Source organism: Leopardus geoffroyi, chromosome A2 (genome assembly GCF_018350155.1).
Source record: "Leopardus geoffroyi isolate Oge1 chromosome A2, O.geoffroyi_Oge1_pat1.0, whole genome shotgun sequence".
NCBI lineage: Eukaryota > Metazoa > Chordata > Mammalia > Carnivora > Felidae > Leopardus > Leopardus geoffroyi.
In genome coordinates this window covers 60962104-60980144 of record NC_059331.1, presented here as the reverse complement: position 1 = coordinate 60980144, position 18041 = coordinate 60962104, and the positions used below count along the sequence as shown (strand labels likewise).

Sequence of the window (18041 nt, the reverse complement as noted above, 5' to 3'; positions counted from 1 at the left end):
GTGATGCCGTGAGAGTGGAGCCTGGCTCTTGTATCCCCCACAGGGTCCAGCATAGTGCTGGTCCTCTCTCCCCCACTGCTGACACACACGTGTTGCATTAATGAGTGAGAAAACGAATATACAGAATCATAGAAACAAAGAAAAAAAGAAACCCAATCAGCCTTCTGTAGGTTGAGTGGTGTAAGGCCCTAAAATTATTATGATCTGCTGCCTTGACATGTGGTAAAACCAGGAGGGCCTCACAGGGTCTACCTGCAACTCCCCCTCCCCCTCTTCTCCAGTGGACAAGGTCCCCTAGTCAAGCAACCGTCCTTACCAAGGGGACCAGGCACAGTTCCCACTTATCCCTGAGTAGGGGGTTTCAGTTCCTGCTGGCCCACAGAATTATTCAAACAAGTCAATCATACCTTCCAATGAGAATTGGGGCACTTTATGCTATCGTTACTACAAAGCCTGCCTCCTGCAGCCCCTCATGGTTCACTCTGCTTTCCAGTGCAACCCTGCGTGTCCCTGGGTGTGAGTTTGTGTGACTGATAAACTCTGATTTCCTCAGTCCAGTGTTGGGGTCATGTGTTTGGCCATCTCCATATGCTAGGGTGGAAACCCCTCCTTCACCAACAGAGTAAGGAGAGGGTGATTGCAGCAGCTGGCATCACAAACAGGACTGCCCAACTCTGATAGAAGATGCCTGGTCAGCTTTCACTGTAACTGCTCTTTGCTGCCTGACTAGCTCCTGACATGGCCAGTGCTGCCTGGGATGGAGCCACTAACTGCTGGCCAGCTTGTGCATTATTAGCCTCTTCCATGTCCCACTGTCTCTCCTGGGTAATGCCATCTCCTCCCATCACCAAGGCAAGAACTATTGCCAACTGGCCATAGCCCAGCAGGAGGCACCTCAGGGCAATCTGTATCTGGCAAGTGCTCTGTGGCACTCCTGCACCTAGTCTAAATTATAAACTGCCAACATGGGACCCCACGGAACACCCCCCTCCACCCAGCTAAAAATAAAATAGTTAACACAGTCCAATGTAAGCTAACACAGGGCCTTCAAGGTTTGAAATTTATCATACAAGACCTACTTGGTGATTACCCCCACTGCTTCTCCTTTTAAAAGTCCAATTTGGCCTGCTCTTAAACCTGGAAAGAACCTGCCACAGGGTGAATGACTGCATCCTTCATGCTCTGGTTCCATCCACTGTGGCCCCATACACAACATCCAATGTAACTGAAATTACCGACTCCCCCTGATCAGCACCAGTAAGGATTTTGCTACTATAGATTGGGCTAATATTTTCTGTTCAATGCCTATTTCCACACCCTCTTAGGCGCAGGTGACCTTCAACTCTGAACGGACACAGTAGACTTTCCAGGTTACTCACGGGGTACCTCACCAGCTCTGCCACGCACGGTCTTGCAGGCAACATCTTAACTGCATGCACCTTTCTCAAGGAGCACAGGTCTAATGTTACATTATGATGTCCTCCTCCAGGGAGACTCATGTGACACATTCACTAAAGGCAAAACACTCAGGAGCTCGCAAAGAGAGGATGGGCCATTACTCCACATGTGGGGCAAAGCCAGACACCTTGGCAAATTCCTAAAAATTATTTTGGTAAACCGAGGGCAACTCCATCCTTGACACTATCAGAAAACAGCCATTGACTCTTAGCACCCACACTGTTAATAAACTGTTCATAGAAGCCCAACACCTTGTAGTCCCTTTTGAATTCTGGAGGCAACACAGTCCTCCTCTGCACATTTGACTTATGCCCATTTATGCTGTCACTTGCAAAGGACGCTGTTTTAAACAGACACCTCCAACAAAAGGCTCTAGAATCTGTCCAAATTAAAGTTAACAGGCATTGCTATCAGTGCCCTCAAAAATTCCTTCACTGACAAAGCATTAGCAACCTCCTCTTATGCTTCTTGGGAGTCCTGGACCACATACCTATAATGGATATATGTTGCCCAAGAAGCCCTTGGGTGCAAGAAAATACCCTCCTTGCCTAACTTTACACCAACTGAGCAGCAACTGCTGGCTACATACTGGGCTCTCCTGGAAAGGGAGGCTCTCACAGACCCCGGCCTGTGACCCTCCATACGCAGTAGCTCACTGAGCCTTGGGAGGCATAGCTACTGAGGACTCAATACAGGATAGAGTCAAACTTGGACTCTCTGGCATATGCCACTACAGAAGGATGCTTCCTCTGTCCTTCCTTAGTCCCTTACCAGATGCTACCATACCAGAGGAGGTCACCCCTCCCCCAGTCCCCTTGGCTATGTAGGGAGCCCCCTTGACATTAACCTAGTGAACAGCAATGGACTTTGTATACTTTATGGGTGGTATGACCACGATACTACATCATGGAGCTCAGTGGAATGTATATGTCCCTGATAAAGGAAACAACTCACCCAACAGTCAGCAAAAATGGTCAAATTTAGGCTGCCATTTTAGCACTGGATGCTCTGGCCAGCAAATGGTTCCATCTGCAACTTTTTACAAACTCTTGGGCCACTGCCTAGGAGCTGTTCCAAAACTTTTACTCTAAGGAACTAGGGCACTCTTGCCTCAGAGACACCCAAAATACAGGTCAAAGTCACAGATGTCTCCACATGCACTAAGGCCACAATACAAGGCCTCACCAGGACACTGCTTGTCCTCCTTATTTTCCAACATTACAGGTCATGGCCAGCCCTCATTTTGCTTCTGAGGACACACAGGGCTGACTCTACAGGAAGGACTCAATAAACTCCCACCTCCTCTGCAGACCCTGAGCAGCCAGAAGAATTGAGAGGCACACTGGTCTCCTCAAACTTAAGCTATAAGGTGAAAAATAAGCCCCAGTGGGGGTTGGAGGTTGATTAATGTGGTATTTTTTGATTGAGTTTTATCTTGTTTTTTTTTTTTTTTTTTCGAGAGAGAGAGAGAGAGAGAGAAAAGAAGAAGAAGAAGAAGAAGAAGAAGAAGAAGAAGAAGAAGAAGGCGGCGAAGGAGAAGAAGGGGGAGGAGAAGGAGAAGAAGGGGGAGGAGGAGAAGGAAGAGGAGGAGGAGGAGGAAGAGGAGGAGGAGGAGGAGGAAGAGGAAGAAGAAGCAGAAGCAGAAGAAGAAGGCGGCGAAGGAGAAGAAGGGGGAGGAGAAGAAGGGGGAGGAGGAGAAGGAAGAGGAGGAGGAGGAGGAAGAGGAGGAGGAGGAGGAAGAGGAGGAGGAGGAGGAGGAGGAGGAAGAGGAAGAGGAAGAAGAAGAAGAAGAAGAAGAAGAAGAAGAAAGGAGGAGGAGGAGGAGGAGGAGGAGGAGGAGGAAGGGCTGAGGGAGAGAGAATCCCAAATCCCAAGCAGGCTCCACACTCAGCGCAGAGCCCAACATGGGGCTTGATCCCACATTCTGGGATCATGACCTGAACTGAAATCAAGAGCTGGACGCTCTTAACTGACTGAGCCAGCCATGCACACTTGGCACTGATTTTAATCTGGATTCATGCTCCTGGGGATACATGCTATCTGTACCCCAACACAAGCCCCTCCACTACCTTTATTGGCTGCAATGGGGAACCCTTATAAGTTCACCAGGGGGCCCTCTCCCTCCAGGTCAAGAGGCTGCTTCACTTGCTGGGGGGGTGAGGGGGTTTTCTACCTGCTCCCTAGAAGTCCCAGTCACCACCACGATTTAAGTTGGTGTCATGGCATCATGGGGTCAATGTGGTATGAGGCCTAAAACTAGCAGTATTATGTGTTGTGACATGGGGGAAAGCAGGAAGGCCATGAGGAACCTAACCACAAGTTCCACCCTGCTCTGTTCCCACAACCCTTCCTATCCCTGAGGAGCGGGCTCTCTCTGCTTCCCTGCCGGCCTGTGAAGGAGCCAGGCACACCCTTCTTCAGAAACAGGGGCGATGGAGGGTTCCCCCACCGATAGCACACAGTGTTCCCCAAGCTCATGCAGGCTCACTCTGCTCCCAAGCGCTCCCTTCTGAGGGCCCTTCACAGCATCTGCTGTCCCCCTCTCAGGTTAGGAGTATATGTAATAACTAATGACCTGCTGTATTTCTCAAGTCCAAGGCTGGATGCCCTATATTCGACCATCCCCACAGCCCAACGATGGGAATCTATCCCTCATCAAGGCTGGCCTCATCCCCTGTGGCACTCAGTCCAGGCTTCACTCCTTTCCCTCACATAACTCTCCACTCCCTTGCTTCTCCTCTCCCATCAGCCCCTTGCCCTCCTGCCTTTCTAGAGGATTCCGTGTCTTTGCTAAGGCACCATCCCTGCCAGACCCTTCCTCCTCTTTACCCCCACTCCACCTCCATGGGGCCCATGGTTCCTGACCCCTCTGCAAACAAGCATGATGTCTGTGGACCACCAGTTTGAATTTCTGCTACATGTAATACAAAGAGATCAGATTCATCACAAAGAATGGGGTTCTTTCTTCTTCCTATGTACACATTCCCAAAACCCTGTCACATATGCTGCCCTGTGTGGGGACCCAGGGGTCTGGAGAACTATATGAGAGGCAGCTTCTGTTTCTAAGGAGAACACTGGCACAGAGCCTTAAAAGAAAGAGTATTAATCTCACTACACACACAAACAAAAATAAATAAAAAATAAACATATGCACAACAAAAACCATCAAAAGCAAAGTCAACAAATAGAAAAATGAGAAACATATTTATAATCCATATCACAAGTAAAAGGTCAATTCCCCTAATATATAAGAAGCCCTCAGGTGCCAGTAAAAGGATAACCACTCCATAAAAATACAGGCAAAGAATAGAAGCAAACATCCAAAGATATTCAACTTCACTTGCTAATGTAAGAAATACAAATTGCACTACCAGGGACCCAGCAGGCAGCCCTGGAGAATGATCTCTAAGGATCCCTGCCTCCTCTACTGACACTGGGTATAATACCTTCCCCTGAAACGTGGGCTGAACTCAGTGACTTGCTTCCAGCCAAGAGAAGAAAGATGTTGCTTCTGTGGTAAGATTTACAAAAGGTGGTTTCTGTCTTTCTAGCGGACTCTATTTCCTTCTCAGACTGCATGCTTTCATGATGCTGCCATGTTGGAGACATCCAGTGAGGAAAGAACTGAAGGTGGCCTCTGGGCAACATCCAGAGAGGAACTGAGGCCCTCAGTCCAACAACCTGCTGGGAGCTGAATCCCTCCCACAGCCTATGCGCGCCCTGGGATGATGCCACAGCTGTGGCTGACGTCTGGACAGCAGCCTCCTGAGAGATCTGGAAGCAGAAAACCTAGGTCTCCTGGATTCTTGGCCCATGGCAGCCATGAGGTAATAAGTGAGTACCATTTTAAGCTGCTAAATTTGGGGATGACATGTTGCATAGTAATAGAAGCTAATACAGTGTACAAGGAAATGCAATTTTCCATCTATCAGATTGTTAAAGGTCAAAGAGTTTGAAAATAAACTACGTTGCTGACTATTGGCAAGCAGGCATCTCCCTATGATGCTGGAGGAAGTATAATTGGTCCCACCTCAAGGGTAGGCGATTTGGTGATATATCTATCAAATGCATGATGTTTTGACCCAGCACTTCTACTTGCAACATGTACCCTACTCATTTACTCCAGCATGTAGCAAACGTCAAGATTATTCACTGCAAGGAATTCACTGCTCAGTAGGTAGTCATCCTGACTCCTGAGTTTGGCTCAGGTCATGATCTCATGGTTCAGGAGTTCAAGCCCCAAGTCAGGCTCTGTGCTGAGCGTAGAGGCTGCTTGGGGCTCTCTGTCTCCCTCGCTGCCCCTCCCCTGCTCTCTCTCTAAATAAACAAACTTAAAAAGAAAGATTATTCACTGCAGCTTTCATTAGTAAGACTATTTTAAGGTGTTGTTATGAGCTGAATCATGCACCCCTCCCCCAAACTGCAGTCTTAACCCCCAGCACCTCAGAATGTGACTGTATTTGGAGACAAGGCCTTTAAAGTGGTATTAAATTAAAATGAGGTCACAAGGATAGGCCTTAACCCAATATGACTGGTGTCCTTACAAGAAAAGGAAATTTGAACGCAGACATGCACAGAGGAACAACTATGTAAAGAGATACGGAGAAGGTGGCCATCTGCACGCCTCACAGAGAGGCCTCGGAAGAAACCAGCCCTGAGGACACCTTGATTTTGGACTTCTGGCTTCCAGAACTGAGAGAAAATAAGTCTCTGTTGTTTAAGCTGCCCGATCTATGGTCCTTTGATATGGCAGCCCTAGCAAACTAATAATTAAGTTTAAAAACACATCAGAAAAGAAATGGTTAAATAAATTCTGGTATATTTGTATAATGGAACACTGAAAAACCATTTCTAAAAAAGGAAACTTTTAATGTATCTATAAAGAATATTGTAAGGTGAATATATTGTGTAGTGAATATACTGCATAGCTATACTGTGAGGTGAAAACACCAAAAGTCAAGAGTTTGTATATGCCAAAACTTGAAAAAAAAGAGTGAGCAAAATATACAGAGACAGATGAACAGATATAGATATTTGTTTGTACGTGCATAAAATATCTTTAGGAGGAAACAAAACCAACTGGGGCCCAGTGGCTGCCTTGGTATAGACTGGGGACCTTGTCCCTGTGCATATTTGTGAACCTTTTACATTCTGAACCACAGCCTCTTTTCTCAGGGAGTTCACATTCAAGCCAGGGAGAGCATCAGATCCTGCACATGGTAAAAAGAAATGGCAAATATCCCAACATCTATAGAAAGTGGCATGCTGGTGAAGCTAGCACCTCAAGAAAGGCTCCATGTAAGGCTGCCCATGTGAAACGGGGTGGGAAGGATGACGGAAGGCCTCTTCACTCAGGGTTGGTGGGAAAGAAGGCACAGGGAGGGGGCAGTCTAAGTGAGGCTGGGGGTTACCACACAGCTGACTAAAGCCAGCACCACTGGATAGAGCAGACAGAGGTCTGTCCAGTGGTGCTGGCTTTAGTCAGCTGAGCCAGTGTGGCACCACTGACTGTTTTCACCTTCCCGACAGAACCAACTGTACACAGGAACCCATCCACAGGGCAGGGGACCTTCTCCTCTTCTCAGCTCAATCAAGCCAAGCCAATCATGGCCATTCCATTCTCTTTGCCAATTTTTGGTTTTGAAGTAGGACATGCCCAAATCTGCCAGTGAGAAGTTGAAGAGTTTTGTTGGGGATGCCCAGGAAAGGTTCCCTGTGCTTAAGAAGGAGGAACCAGGCGTAACTGGTGGCTCAGTCGGTTAAGCTTCTGACTCTTGGTTTCAGCTTAGGTCATGATCTCACAGTTCATGGGATTGAGCCTCACATTGGGCTCTGCACTGACAGTGAGGAGCTTGCTTGGGATTCTCTCTCTCTCTCTCTCTCTCTCTCTCTCTTCTTCTTCTCTCTTCCCCTCCCTGCTCACTCTCTCTTTCCCTCAAAATAAATAAATAAACTTTGAAAATGAGTAAAAAAAAGGAGAAGGAACCAGAGCAGAAGACCCATTCTTCTCCCTCTGGATATGATGGGGCTGTAAGGAAAAGCCAACTTTGGCTGCTGACTCGGCAGGAACTTGGAAAGATCCTGGTTCCTTGGAGTCATTGTGGGCCAGTTATGGTAATACTTTCCAAGCCTGGAATTACCCCATCTTGGAAATTCCATTTTGGGAGATGACAGACTTCCTTCTTATTTAATCTACTACAGGTGTTTTTTCTGGTATGTGTAGCTGAAACCATCCTAATTGATACAGCCAAGGTGAGCTCAGGATGTCTGGATGCCAGTTTGCAGACTTTGGATTTTATTCCACAGTCAGTAGAGAAATCAACAGAGGTTTTAAAATTCAGATCTGCAAGGCACCGAGGTGGCTCAGTTAGTTAAGCTTCTGACTCTTGATTTTGGCTCTGGTCATGATCTCATGATTCATGGGTTCAGCCCTGCATCGGGCTCTGTGCTGACAGTGTGGAGCCTGCTTGGGATTCTCTCTCTCTCTCTCTCTCTCTCTCTCTCTGCAAACATGCAGGTCTCTTTGTCCCTCCCCTGCTTGCTCTCTCAAAAAATAAACTTAAGAAAATAAAAATAATAAAAATAAAATTCAGATCTGCATCATGGAGTTCCCCCTGAGATGGCAGTTAGGCCATGACCTTCATGTGGATCCAACAAACACATGAAAAAAACTGTAGAATGGGTATTTCTGCCTAATTTTATCCTCTTAAATTGTTGCACTGACAGAATATCAATGACAACAGGAGTTAACAGCAGTTAACCTTCACTGCCTAGTGCCAGGCCCTGTAACTTCCACTTCACAGACCTCATAACAAACTTCTGGGCGCAGTTCTAATATACAGAAGAGAAAACAGGGGAACAAAGAGCAACTTGTGTAAGTGACAAAAGTCGGACTCAAACCCAGTTAGACTAGCTCCAGAGTCTGGACTCTCAAGCAATTCAGCTCACTGTTATATTGCCTCTCCCTATATAATCTATAAACCTGTGTGTGTACATTCTAAACCAATGTGTATATGTTTAGGGGGTTGATATATATGGATGTATATATAAATATATAGGTGTGAGGTGTGTGTGTGTGTGTGTGTGTGTGTATAGGGGTACATGCCCCAGTGACACCATACTGACAGAATATTCAATAAAATAGGCATCTTGCAAATCAGTGGTATTGAGAATGGACTGCAGGGAACAGCACCTGAAGTAAGTAGGGCGGTGAGGAGGCTGGGACACTGAGGTGCTCCAGAGGCTACCGCAGTGCTGACTAACCATGTCAAGAAAAATGTGGACTAGGTCACCAGGAAAAAGGAGAGGGCTGAGGGGTCTGGAGGGCACAGAGAGACCAAACATGCAGGCAGGGACTGAATCAGACTGGGATAGGCGCTCTGGTTTAAGAGACAGCCATCCTGGGGCCGGGCAAGGTCCAGGTGGATTCTGGGAGTGAGCTGGTGGTCACTGGTGTTGTGACGTCATGAGGAACTAGACAGCTGGGTACTGGAAGGGTCTTTGAGAACTCCAGACTGGAGCAGGGCCAGGCAGGTGGTGGAATGCAGTGGGATGGTGGGGACTGTGGCAAATCGGAGAACATGGCCGCCTGGAGGCGGCTGCAACCATCCACTGTGCAGTGAGAGAAAGTGGGGCCAATTATGCGAGAGTTGCCAAGTTTCAAGACAAAACAGAAATTCAGACTTTTACATAAAATCTCTTGATTTTAGTGTTAGTTTAAAAAGAATTTAGGGGCGCCTGGGTGGCTGTCTGTTAAGCATTCAACTTCAGCTCAGGTCATGATCTTGTGGTCTGTAAGTTTGAGCCCCATGACGGGGTGCTGTGCTGAGAGCTCAGAGCCTGCAGCCTGCTTCAGGTTCTGCGTCTCCCTCTCTCTCTCTGCCCCTCCCCTACTCACACTGTCTCTAAAAAAAAAAAAAAAAAAAAAAAAAAAAAAAACATTAAAAAAAATTTAGGGGTAGGTGACTCAGTCAGTTAAGCATCCAACTCTTGATTTCAGCTCAGACCATGATCTCATGGTTCATAGGTTCAAGCCCCACATCAGGCTCTGAGCTGACAGTAGGGAGCCTGCTTGGGATTCTTTCTCTATGTCCCTCCCCCACTTGCTATTTCTTGCTCTCAAAATAAATAAATAAACTTAAAAAACACTTTTTAAAAATTTAAACCACCAGTCTTATTGCTAAGTGGTAGAACTGGGACTTAAATCCATGAGAGGCAGGGCCTAGGTTACCAGACACAGAGCCCCTGGAGCACTGAGTGAGGCACAGGCCAGGAACTGTCACACACATCAGCCCTGCTTCTCCCAGTCTGCCTCACTCTAGACAGCCTTTGATCTCTGCTGACTGCTAACTAATAGGAGAGATCTAGCCAGTTATGACTTAGAATATTCTTAGGGACTATACGTTTCCAGGAAGGACTTCTGAAGACCACACTGATAAAAGGAATGACAGTGTGGGCAGTCATGACTTAGAATATTCTTAGGTACTATGTCCTTCCAGGGAGGGCTTCTGAGACCATACCAATGAAAGGAATGACAGTAGAAGAACAAGAAAGTCAGGGTACATTGGTAACTTTTTTGTCTGATGGGTAACTCCCAGTTCCTCACTCTGTGGCATTTCGGTAGGGCTGCAAATCAAGGCACCCTGCCTCCCCTCCAAGAGTGATGACAATGTAGTCAGGCGAGCCAGAGAATGTTCTCCCTCAGGAACAGGAACTGGAACAGGAGTGGACACCTGACATCAGGATCAATTTTTAGAGACTCATGTGGACATTGACAAAGAAGTCTCTCTTTTTTCTAAGAACGCATGTATTAAGTTGAAATTAAATGCCAAGGGCCATCTTTCCCTCTATGTACAGAATCCTACCTGAAAATAAATCATAGATGTGTGGCAGAGAAAAAGCCAGCATCCTGCTAATCATTTAAGCACCTGGATCATGCCATGCCTGAAATCTAACCCCTTACATATTTCAATTATATGAGCTAATAAATTGTCTTTTTAAAGCTTAACCTGGGTTAATTTTAGTCTCTGTCACCAGTAACTAAAAGAATCTTTCTCAATTTATGGAAAAATGGTATTTAAGAAGAGGACGTCCTGTCCCTTGTCCCTCAAGCTGGATTCAAAGTGTAGAGGCCTACTCTTCAGGTATGGCATTCAACAGTGCCCCCAACACCACCATTCCCATTTATTTTCCTCTTACCTGGAAATAGTTCAAAAGCATACCAGCCCCAGACAGTCCCAGTCCTGCAAACATGAAGGGCACCATCACCTGAAGGCCAATGGACAAGGCAGTCTCCTTGCTGAACTCAGACCCCAGTGGTTTAGAGACCACCCTGTGGCTCTCAGACACACTCGGAAGTCCATCTTCTGAGGCTCCAGAGAGTCTTCCAGGGCTGAAGGCGTGTGGCAGAGCCAGCTCCTCTGGCTTCCGCTGTCGGGTCTCTGTCCCATCCATGTGAGCAGAGCTGAGCCCCTGGCAGCCTTAACCTGGGAGACACAAAGCAATAGTGGCTGATCAGCAGAGTTCCTGACCCCCATAGGACTGATACCCTGTAAGCCCTCAGGCCCTTCTGTCCAGCAGAGGCTGGGATCATTCTACCCAGTCAATAGCCCCTCGCTCAGGGACTGCTCCACACGGTCTCCTGCAACCCCAATGTAAACAGTTTTTATTTAATATGCGCATGTTTGAGAAAAATAAAATATCACAGAAGAGAGCACTCAATATTTACGAATTTGAGTCAGCAAAACTGGTGGTATAGGTGGAGGAAAATTCTTTCCTCCAGAGAAGAACAAGATACCTAGCAAAAAATGTCAGAACCCAGTTTTTCAGAACTCTGGAAATTCACCAAAGCTTGGAGCAATGCAGGAGTATTTATTTTTAAAAAAATGCTGAATCCTCAGCAAGAACAGCCACATTGTTGTGTCCATGGTGTTTGTGATATTTTTACTGTGCCTTAGTCCCACCCCCTGCTCTGCAGCTCTGCAGCACCCTTAAAAACCAACAGCCTAGAAAGAGCAGAATGGGCTGGAGCTCTTTCAAAGCCTCATTCTCAAAGGACTATCGCTGTTTGACCTATCAGGTGGTTCACTGCAAAATGCCACTTACAGACTATCTGTATTTCACCTGACATTTAAACAAATTTTTAACGTTTCTTTATTTTTGAGAGACAGAGTGTGAATAGGGGTAGGGACAGAGAGAGGGAGACAGACCCGAAGCAGGCTCCATACTGTCAGCACAGCACCTGACTCGGGGCTTGAACCCATGAACTGTGAGATCATGACCTGAGCCCAGGTCAACAGCTCAACCAACTAACCCACCCAGGTGCCCCTCACCTGACTTATAAAATTCACATAGTGTAAAAAACCTTTTCCCTGGGGGATATTTATTGAAAACAATTATAAGCACTTCAAGCTGCCTAAGGCAATGGGTAATAGCTGGGGTAAATAATACAGAAACCAAAAGCCTAAAAGATGAGATGCCTAAATTCTGAAAAGTTCCTAAAAATCCTGGGAATCTAGAAGACCACTCATGGTGAGCTGGGCATATGCTCAGGAAAGAGCCGAGAAGGCCCGAAGCTCTAACCCCCAGCTGATCTGGAGGCTCTGCATAAGCAGACGTGAAGACTAAGGCAGGGCTGTGAATGACAGCACTATGTACCGAAGGTGTGCCCCAACATGCACACAGAGCCTCCAGGCAAAGACTGAGGGACTCATCACTTCCACACACGGCATTCAAGGAAATCTCTAACCAAGCATTACCTGACCACAGAGCAGAGTCCTCAGGAGCTAAGTACAACACAAAATACAAACCAAAGAAGTCATTTAGAAAGGTCGCTAAACCAACAACAGCTATAGAAAGCAGCAATAACAGACCCTCAAAAAGACACTGGCCCCTGAGATCTCCAGCCCTGCTCCAGCCACACCCTGGAAGTTGGCTGGCCTGCACGACAGAAGCTTGAGGAATCAATATGTGGACTGAGCCCAGGGGTTTGGATGCAACTCTGCCAGCCCTTGCCCCTCACTGGTGTCATAGCCCTCATCTAACTTCTTACTGTTGGGCTAATAGAGACTGCACCAACAAGCTAGAGATGGGACAAAAGATGCATGCTGGATCTCACATACCTCCTCTGGCTGGGAGGATTATTAAGTATTGCCTGTATATTATGATAACCTCTCTCACCCTTACAACTGTTGCTTACCCACTTTGCCCCCAGGATTGCTATATGACAATAAGGGAGTCAAGGGCGTTCAACGCCTTCACCTCCCTCCACAAAGATTGCTACAAGGGAAAAACACCCACTCTCTGTCAGTTACCTGGTGCCCCAAGGACTAAGTATTGGACTGTAGAGATAACCCAAAATGTCAGGAACCCATGTCACAACAAGGGCTTCCAGAGAGGGAAGTCTTGCTACACTTACCTTCCTCAATGGGGGAATCTCAGGCAGGGAAGGGATACAGGACAGGGCCCTTCAAAAGGTTATAAAGGATACCCAGAACAGGGTAATATAAGCCATAAAGGTGACCACTCCCCCGGTAGCCTACCAGGGTTTGAGCCTTTCAGCCCTCAATCAGATGCTTACCAATTCCCCACTCCAACATTGGACTAACACTACCTTACCAGTCCTCCATAAAATAGATAATCACACCCAAACCTGCTGGATGTGCTTCCCCTCAGCAGGAGGGCATACTTAGCCACTCCTATCCCTTTTACCTAGGAAGCTCCTGAAAATCTCAAAACCAACATTTCTGTCTTAATTGGACCCCTGGCCACTGGGATCCATCTCACAAATGCCAACAATCTAATCTGTCCCTGAAGGTATGAACGGTACCTCTCTATACGGAAGAAATATAACCTTACAGAGGAATACAACCCTATGTTCAACCCCTGGGGTGTTGTGTCTATGTTCTAATTTGGCCTACCAATGCTTACAGGCCAACTGGACTCAGAGATGTTATTCCATCTTCCTAACCCCAGAGATATCCATATACACTGAAGATCAGCTCCTAACAACTTTTAGCCCCACCTCCTGGGCTAAATGGGCAATCCTGCTACCCATTCTGATAGCAGCAGGAATTGCGACAGGAATAGGAACTGGAATAGGGGGCATAGGTTCATCCATAGGACTATACCATAGACTATCTCAAGAGCTAAATGAAGACATGGAACAGGTGGCAGATTCTCTGGTAAACTTACAAAGCCAAATGAACTCTCTGGCAGCAGTGACCCTCCAAAACAGGTGAGCCCTGGACCTCCTCACTTCAGAAAAAGGAGGGACTTGTATCTTTCTGGGGGAGGAATGTTGCTATTTTGTAAACCAGTCAGGAATAGTTACAACTAAGGTTAAGGAACTCAAGGAAAGAATTCAACATAGACAACAGGAAAATATCAATCAATGGAAAGGATGGGATCTCACAGACTGGGCATCCTGGCTTCCTGCCCTGGTAGGGCCCCTACTCTCCATAATTTTACTTGTATCCATTGGCCCCTGTATACTGAATGCCATGGTATGTTTTGCTGAAAACACTGTTGCTTGCCAAAGTACTCCAAGCGTTCTGAGAGTACCAACCTGTATATTTTAGCCTTCTGAGAGTACCAACCTGTAAAATTGAAAGGTGATGCCTACTAAAAGTTTTTTTAAAAGGAATCAAAGGGGGGGAATGTTGGAGAAGCGGATAAAGTACACCAAAGATGGCTGACTGGACTAAAACAAACTCTGGTCTCTAGCTGAGAGGCCCCTCCTCCGGTTTCTTCTTCCTTTGTTTGCTGTGCGCGTGAAAACTCCCACAGATATGGAGGCTGTTGACTATAAATTACCCTCCCCACTTGCATTCTGGGCTAACACCTTTGGCGAAACAGTCTCCTCTGAGCCCACTAGTGTAAAATAAATCTCTAACCCACCAAGACTGCTGAGTGCCGCTTGGTTTTTCCGCCAGTGTTCCAGCTTGGTTCTGTAACATGTTCAAAGAACCTAAACAACCATCCCTGAAGAACTAGATAAAGTAAAAAAAATGGAGTCTAACCAAAATGGAGAATATCAAGGAGATAAAAACTATTTTAAAGAAGAACCAAATCAAAATTCTGGAGTTGTAAAATATAATGGCCCTAGAGGAGTGCAATGGCTGATCTGAGCAGGGAGAATAAAGAACAACTGAACTGAAAGCTAAGTCAACAGAAATTATCCAATCTGAAGAAAAGAAAGAAAACAGAATGAAGAAAAATGAACAAGTCCTCAGGGCCCTTGGGACAGCATCAAGCACACCAGCACGTATAACGGGAGTCTCAGGGATGAGAAAATAAAGGGGTCCAAAAGAATATTTGAAGACATAATGCACAAAAGCTTTCCAAATACGATCAAACTTCCATATTCAAGAAGCTCAACAAATCACAAGTTGAATATAAGAGCACAAATTACAAGAGATCCACCGCAAGACACACCATTATCAATCTGCCAAAAGTCAAAGACAGACAGAAAATCTTGAAAGCAGGGAGAAGCAACTCTTCATGCACAAGGACTCCTCAGGAAGATTAACAGCTTACTTCACATCGGAATCCATGGAGGACAGAGGCAGTGGGATGACATGTTCAAAGTGCTGAAAGAATAAGACCTTCCACCAGCAGTTCTGAAAAGCAGAAAAAGGATCCTTCAAAAATGAAGGACAAATTAAGAGATTCCCAAATGAGCAAAAACCAAGAGAATGTGCCACTAGCACACCTGCCCTACAAGAAACACCAAAGAAAGACCATGAGACTGAAATGAAAGGACCTAGATAGTACTTTAAATTCATATAAAAAATAAAGGACATTAGTAAAGGTAACTACATAGGCAAATTTTAAAAAAATGTATAAATGCATTGTAACTCTATTTTCTCTTATCCAACTTAAAGACAACTGCATAATTCAGTAATTATAAATCACTATATATAGGTACACAACATACACAAATGTAATTTGTATGACAGGAGGAGCACAAAGTAGGAGAGAACAGAGCTATATAGGAGCAAAGTTCCATATACTAGTGAAATTAAGTTGCTATTAATTTAAATTACAATGTTATCTAAGGAAGGAATTGTAATCCTCAGAGCAATCACTAAGAAAATAACTAAAACATATATATATATTTAAAACAACAATGGAATAAAAATAATACATTAGAAAATATCCACCTAATACAAAAGAAGATAGTAATGAAGGATAGAGGAACAGAACGAAACCATAAGATATAGAAAACAAATGGCAAAATGTCAGGATGCTATCTTATCAGTAATTACACTAAATATAAATGGATTGGTTGAAAGTAAAAAGGTTTTTAAAACATACACCATGCAAACAGTAACCAAAAAAAGGGGGGGGGGAGTGACTTTCCTAGCATCAGACAAACAGACATTAAAACAAAATTGTTACTACAGATAAAGAAGGGCATTTGATAATGGTAAATGCATCAATAATTATCAAAAAACATAACAATTATATACACCTACAATATAGTTACAAAATATATGAAGCAAAACCTGACAGAATTGGAGAGAGAGAAATACAATTCAATAATAATAGAAGACTTCAATACTCTACTTTCAATAATCTACTGAACAATTAGAAGATCGACAAAAAAAGGGAAGACTTGAACACTATAAAAAAATTAGATCATACGTGCATAGAACATTCCACCCAACAATAGCAGAATAGACATTATTTTCTTTTTTTTTTTTTTTTAATTTTTTTTTTCAACATTTATTTATTTTTGGGACAGAGAGAGACAGAGCATGAACGGGGGAGGGGCAGAGAGAGAGGGAGACACAGAATCGGAAACAGGCTCCAGGCTCCGAGCCATCAGCCCAGAGCCCGACGCGGGGCTCGAACTCCCGGACCGTGAGATCGTGACCTGGCTGAAGTCGGACGCTTAACCGACTGCGCCACCCAGGCGCCCCTAGACATTATTTTCAATGTATACAGAACATTCACTAGGATAAACCACACATCATATAAAAAATACACAAAATGCAATAAAATTACAAATAAATAAAAGAAAATTTGGGAAATTCACAAATTTGTGTAAACAACACACCCAAATAACTAAAGGGTCAAAGAAGAAATCACGAGGGAATCATAAAATTTTGGGGATGAATTAAAATGAAAATATAGCATACCAAAATTTATGGGATGCTGGGAATACAGTGCTTAAACTTTATATATGAAAAAGCAAAAAATAAAAGAGAGAAGCTTATATTAATAAATTGATCTTTCACCTTAAGAAAAATGAGAAAGAAGACTAAACTAACACAAAAAAAGTAGAGGCTGGGAAGCAATAAAGATTAGAGTGGTAATAAATGGAATAGAGAATAGAAAAACCATAGAGAAAATCAACAAAACCAACAGTTGGGTTTCTGGAAAGATTGATAAAATACACAAACCTTTAGCTAAAACTGACCAAGAAAGAGCGAGGATGTAAATATTTAAGAGGGAACACTACTTCTGAACTTACAAATATAAAAAGAATTGTTTCTGTAGTGTAGTGGTTATCACATTCACCTAATATAAAAACAATAATGAGGGAATACTATGAACAATTGTATGCCAAGACGTTAGAAAATCTAGATGAGATGGATAAATTCCTAAAAACACACTAACAAACTAATTAAGAAGAAATAAAAAAAATTAAGAGACCTGTAACAATTACAAGATTGAATGAGCAATACAAAAAATTCCCCCACAAAGTCCAAGACCAGATGGCTTCACTGATGAAGTTTACCAAGCATTTAAAAAAGAATTAACACCATCCTTCACACACTCCCAAAGAAACTGATGAAGTGGGAACATTTGCCTGATCAGACAGAGCCAACCTAAGAAAACTACAGACCAGTATAAGAGCCTTATAAATATACACACAAAACTCCTCAACAAAATACTAACAAAGTGATTTATGTGGCATATAAAAAGTCTTATACAACATGACCAAGTGGGATTTATCTCAGGAATGCAAAGTCGGTTCAATTTGTGAAAATCAATGTATTACACCATATTAATAGAATGGAGGAAGAAAAAAAAAACCATGATTCACTTAATAGATCAGAAGAGCATTCAGCAATATCCAACACTTTCATAAACACTAAAAAAAAATCACTAGGAATTTAAGGGAATTATTTCAATCTGATAAAGTTTATGAGAAACCCTCGGTTAACAAACTTAATGGTGAAAGATTGAAAGCATCCCCCTTAACATGAGGGACAAGACAAGGATACCTGTTTTTGCCACTCCTGTCCTATGACATTGTACTTGAAGTCGTATCCAGCACAATCAGGCAAGAAATGAAATAAAAAGCATCCAAATTGGAATGGAAGAAGTAAAACTGACTCTGTTTACAGATGACATGATCTTGTACATAGAACATTGTAAGGAATACACACACACACACACACAACTTCAGCAAGGCTGTAGGATACAAGATCAATTTTTTAAAAGTCAGTTTTATTTCTATACACTAGCAATGAACAATCTAATAAACTAAGAAAACTGCATCTGCAATAGCATCAAAAAGAATAAAATACTTAAAGGATAAAGGTAACCAAAAAAAAGTATAAAAACTTTTA

General features: G+C 44.1%; 1 protein-coding gene across 11 annotated transcripts in view; it reads right to left on the bottom strand.

Moving 5' to 3' along the window:
* Nucleotides 1-18041, bottom strand: part of LOC123606126 (solute carrier family 41 member 3-like) — a 222963-nt gene that overhangs the window by 189318 nt on the left and 15604 nt on the right. For 9 of the 11 annotated variants that reach the window (XM_045494080.1, XM_045494085.1, XM_045494087.1 and 6 more), the window contains exon 2: nt 10657-10943. In XM_045494080.1, the coding sequence (XP_045350036.1) occupies nt 10657-10911 (255 nt within the window). In that variant the 5' untranslated portion in view covers nt 10912-10943. The remainder of the gene's footprint in view (nt 1-10656; nt 10944-18041) is intronic. The other 2 variants (XM_045494082.1, XM_045494086.1) reach the window with 1 other exon arrangement.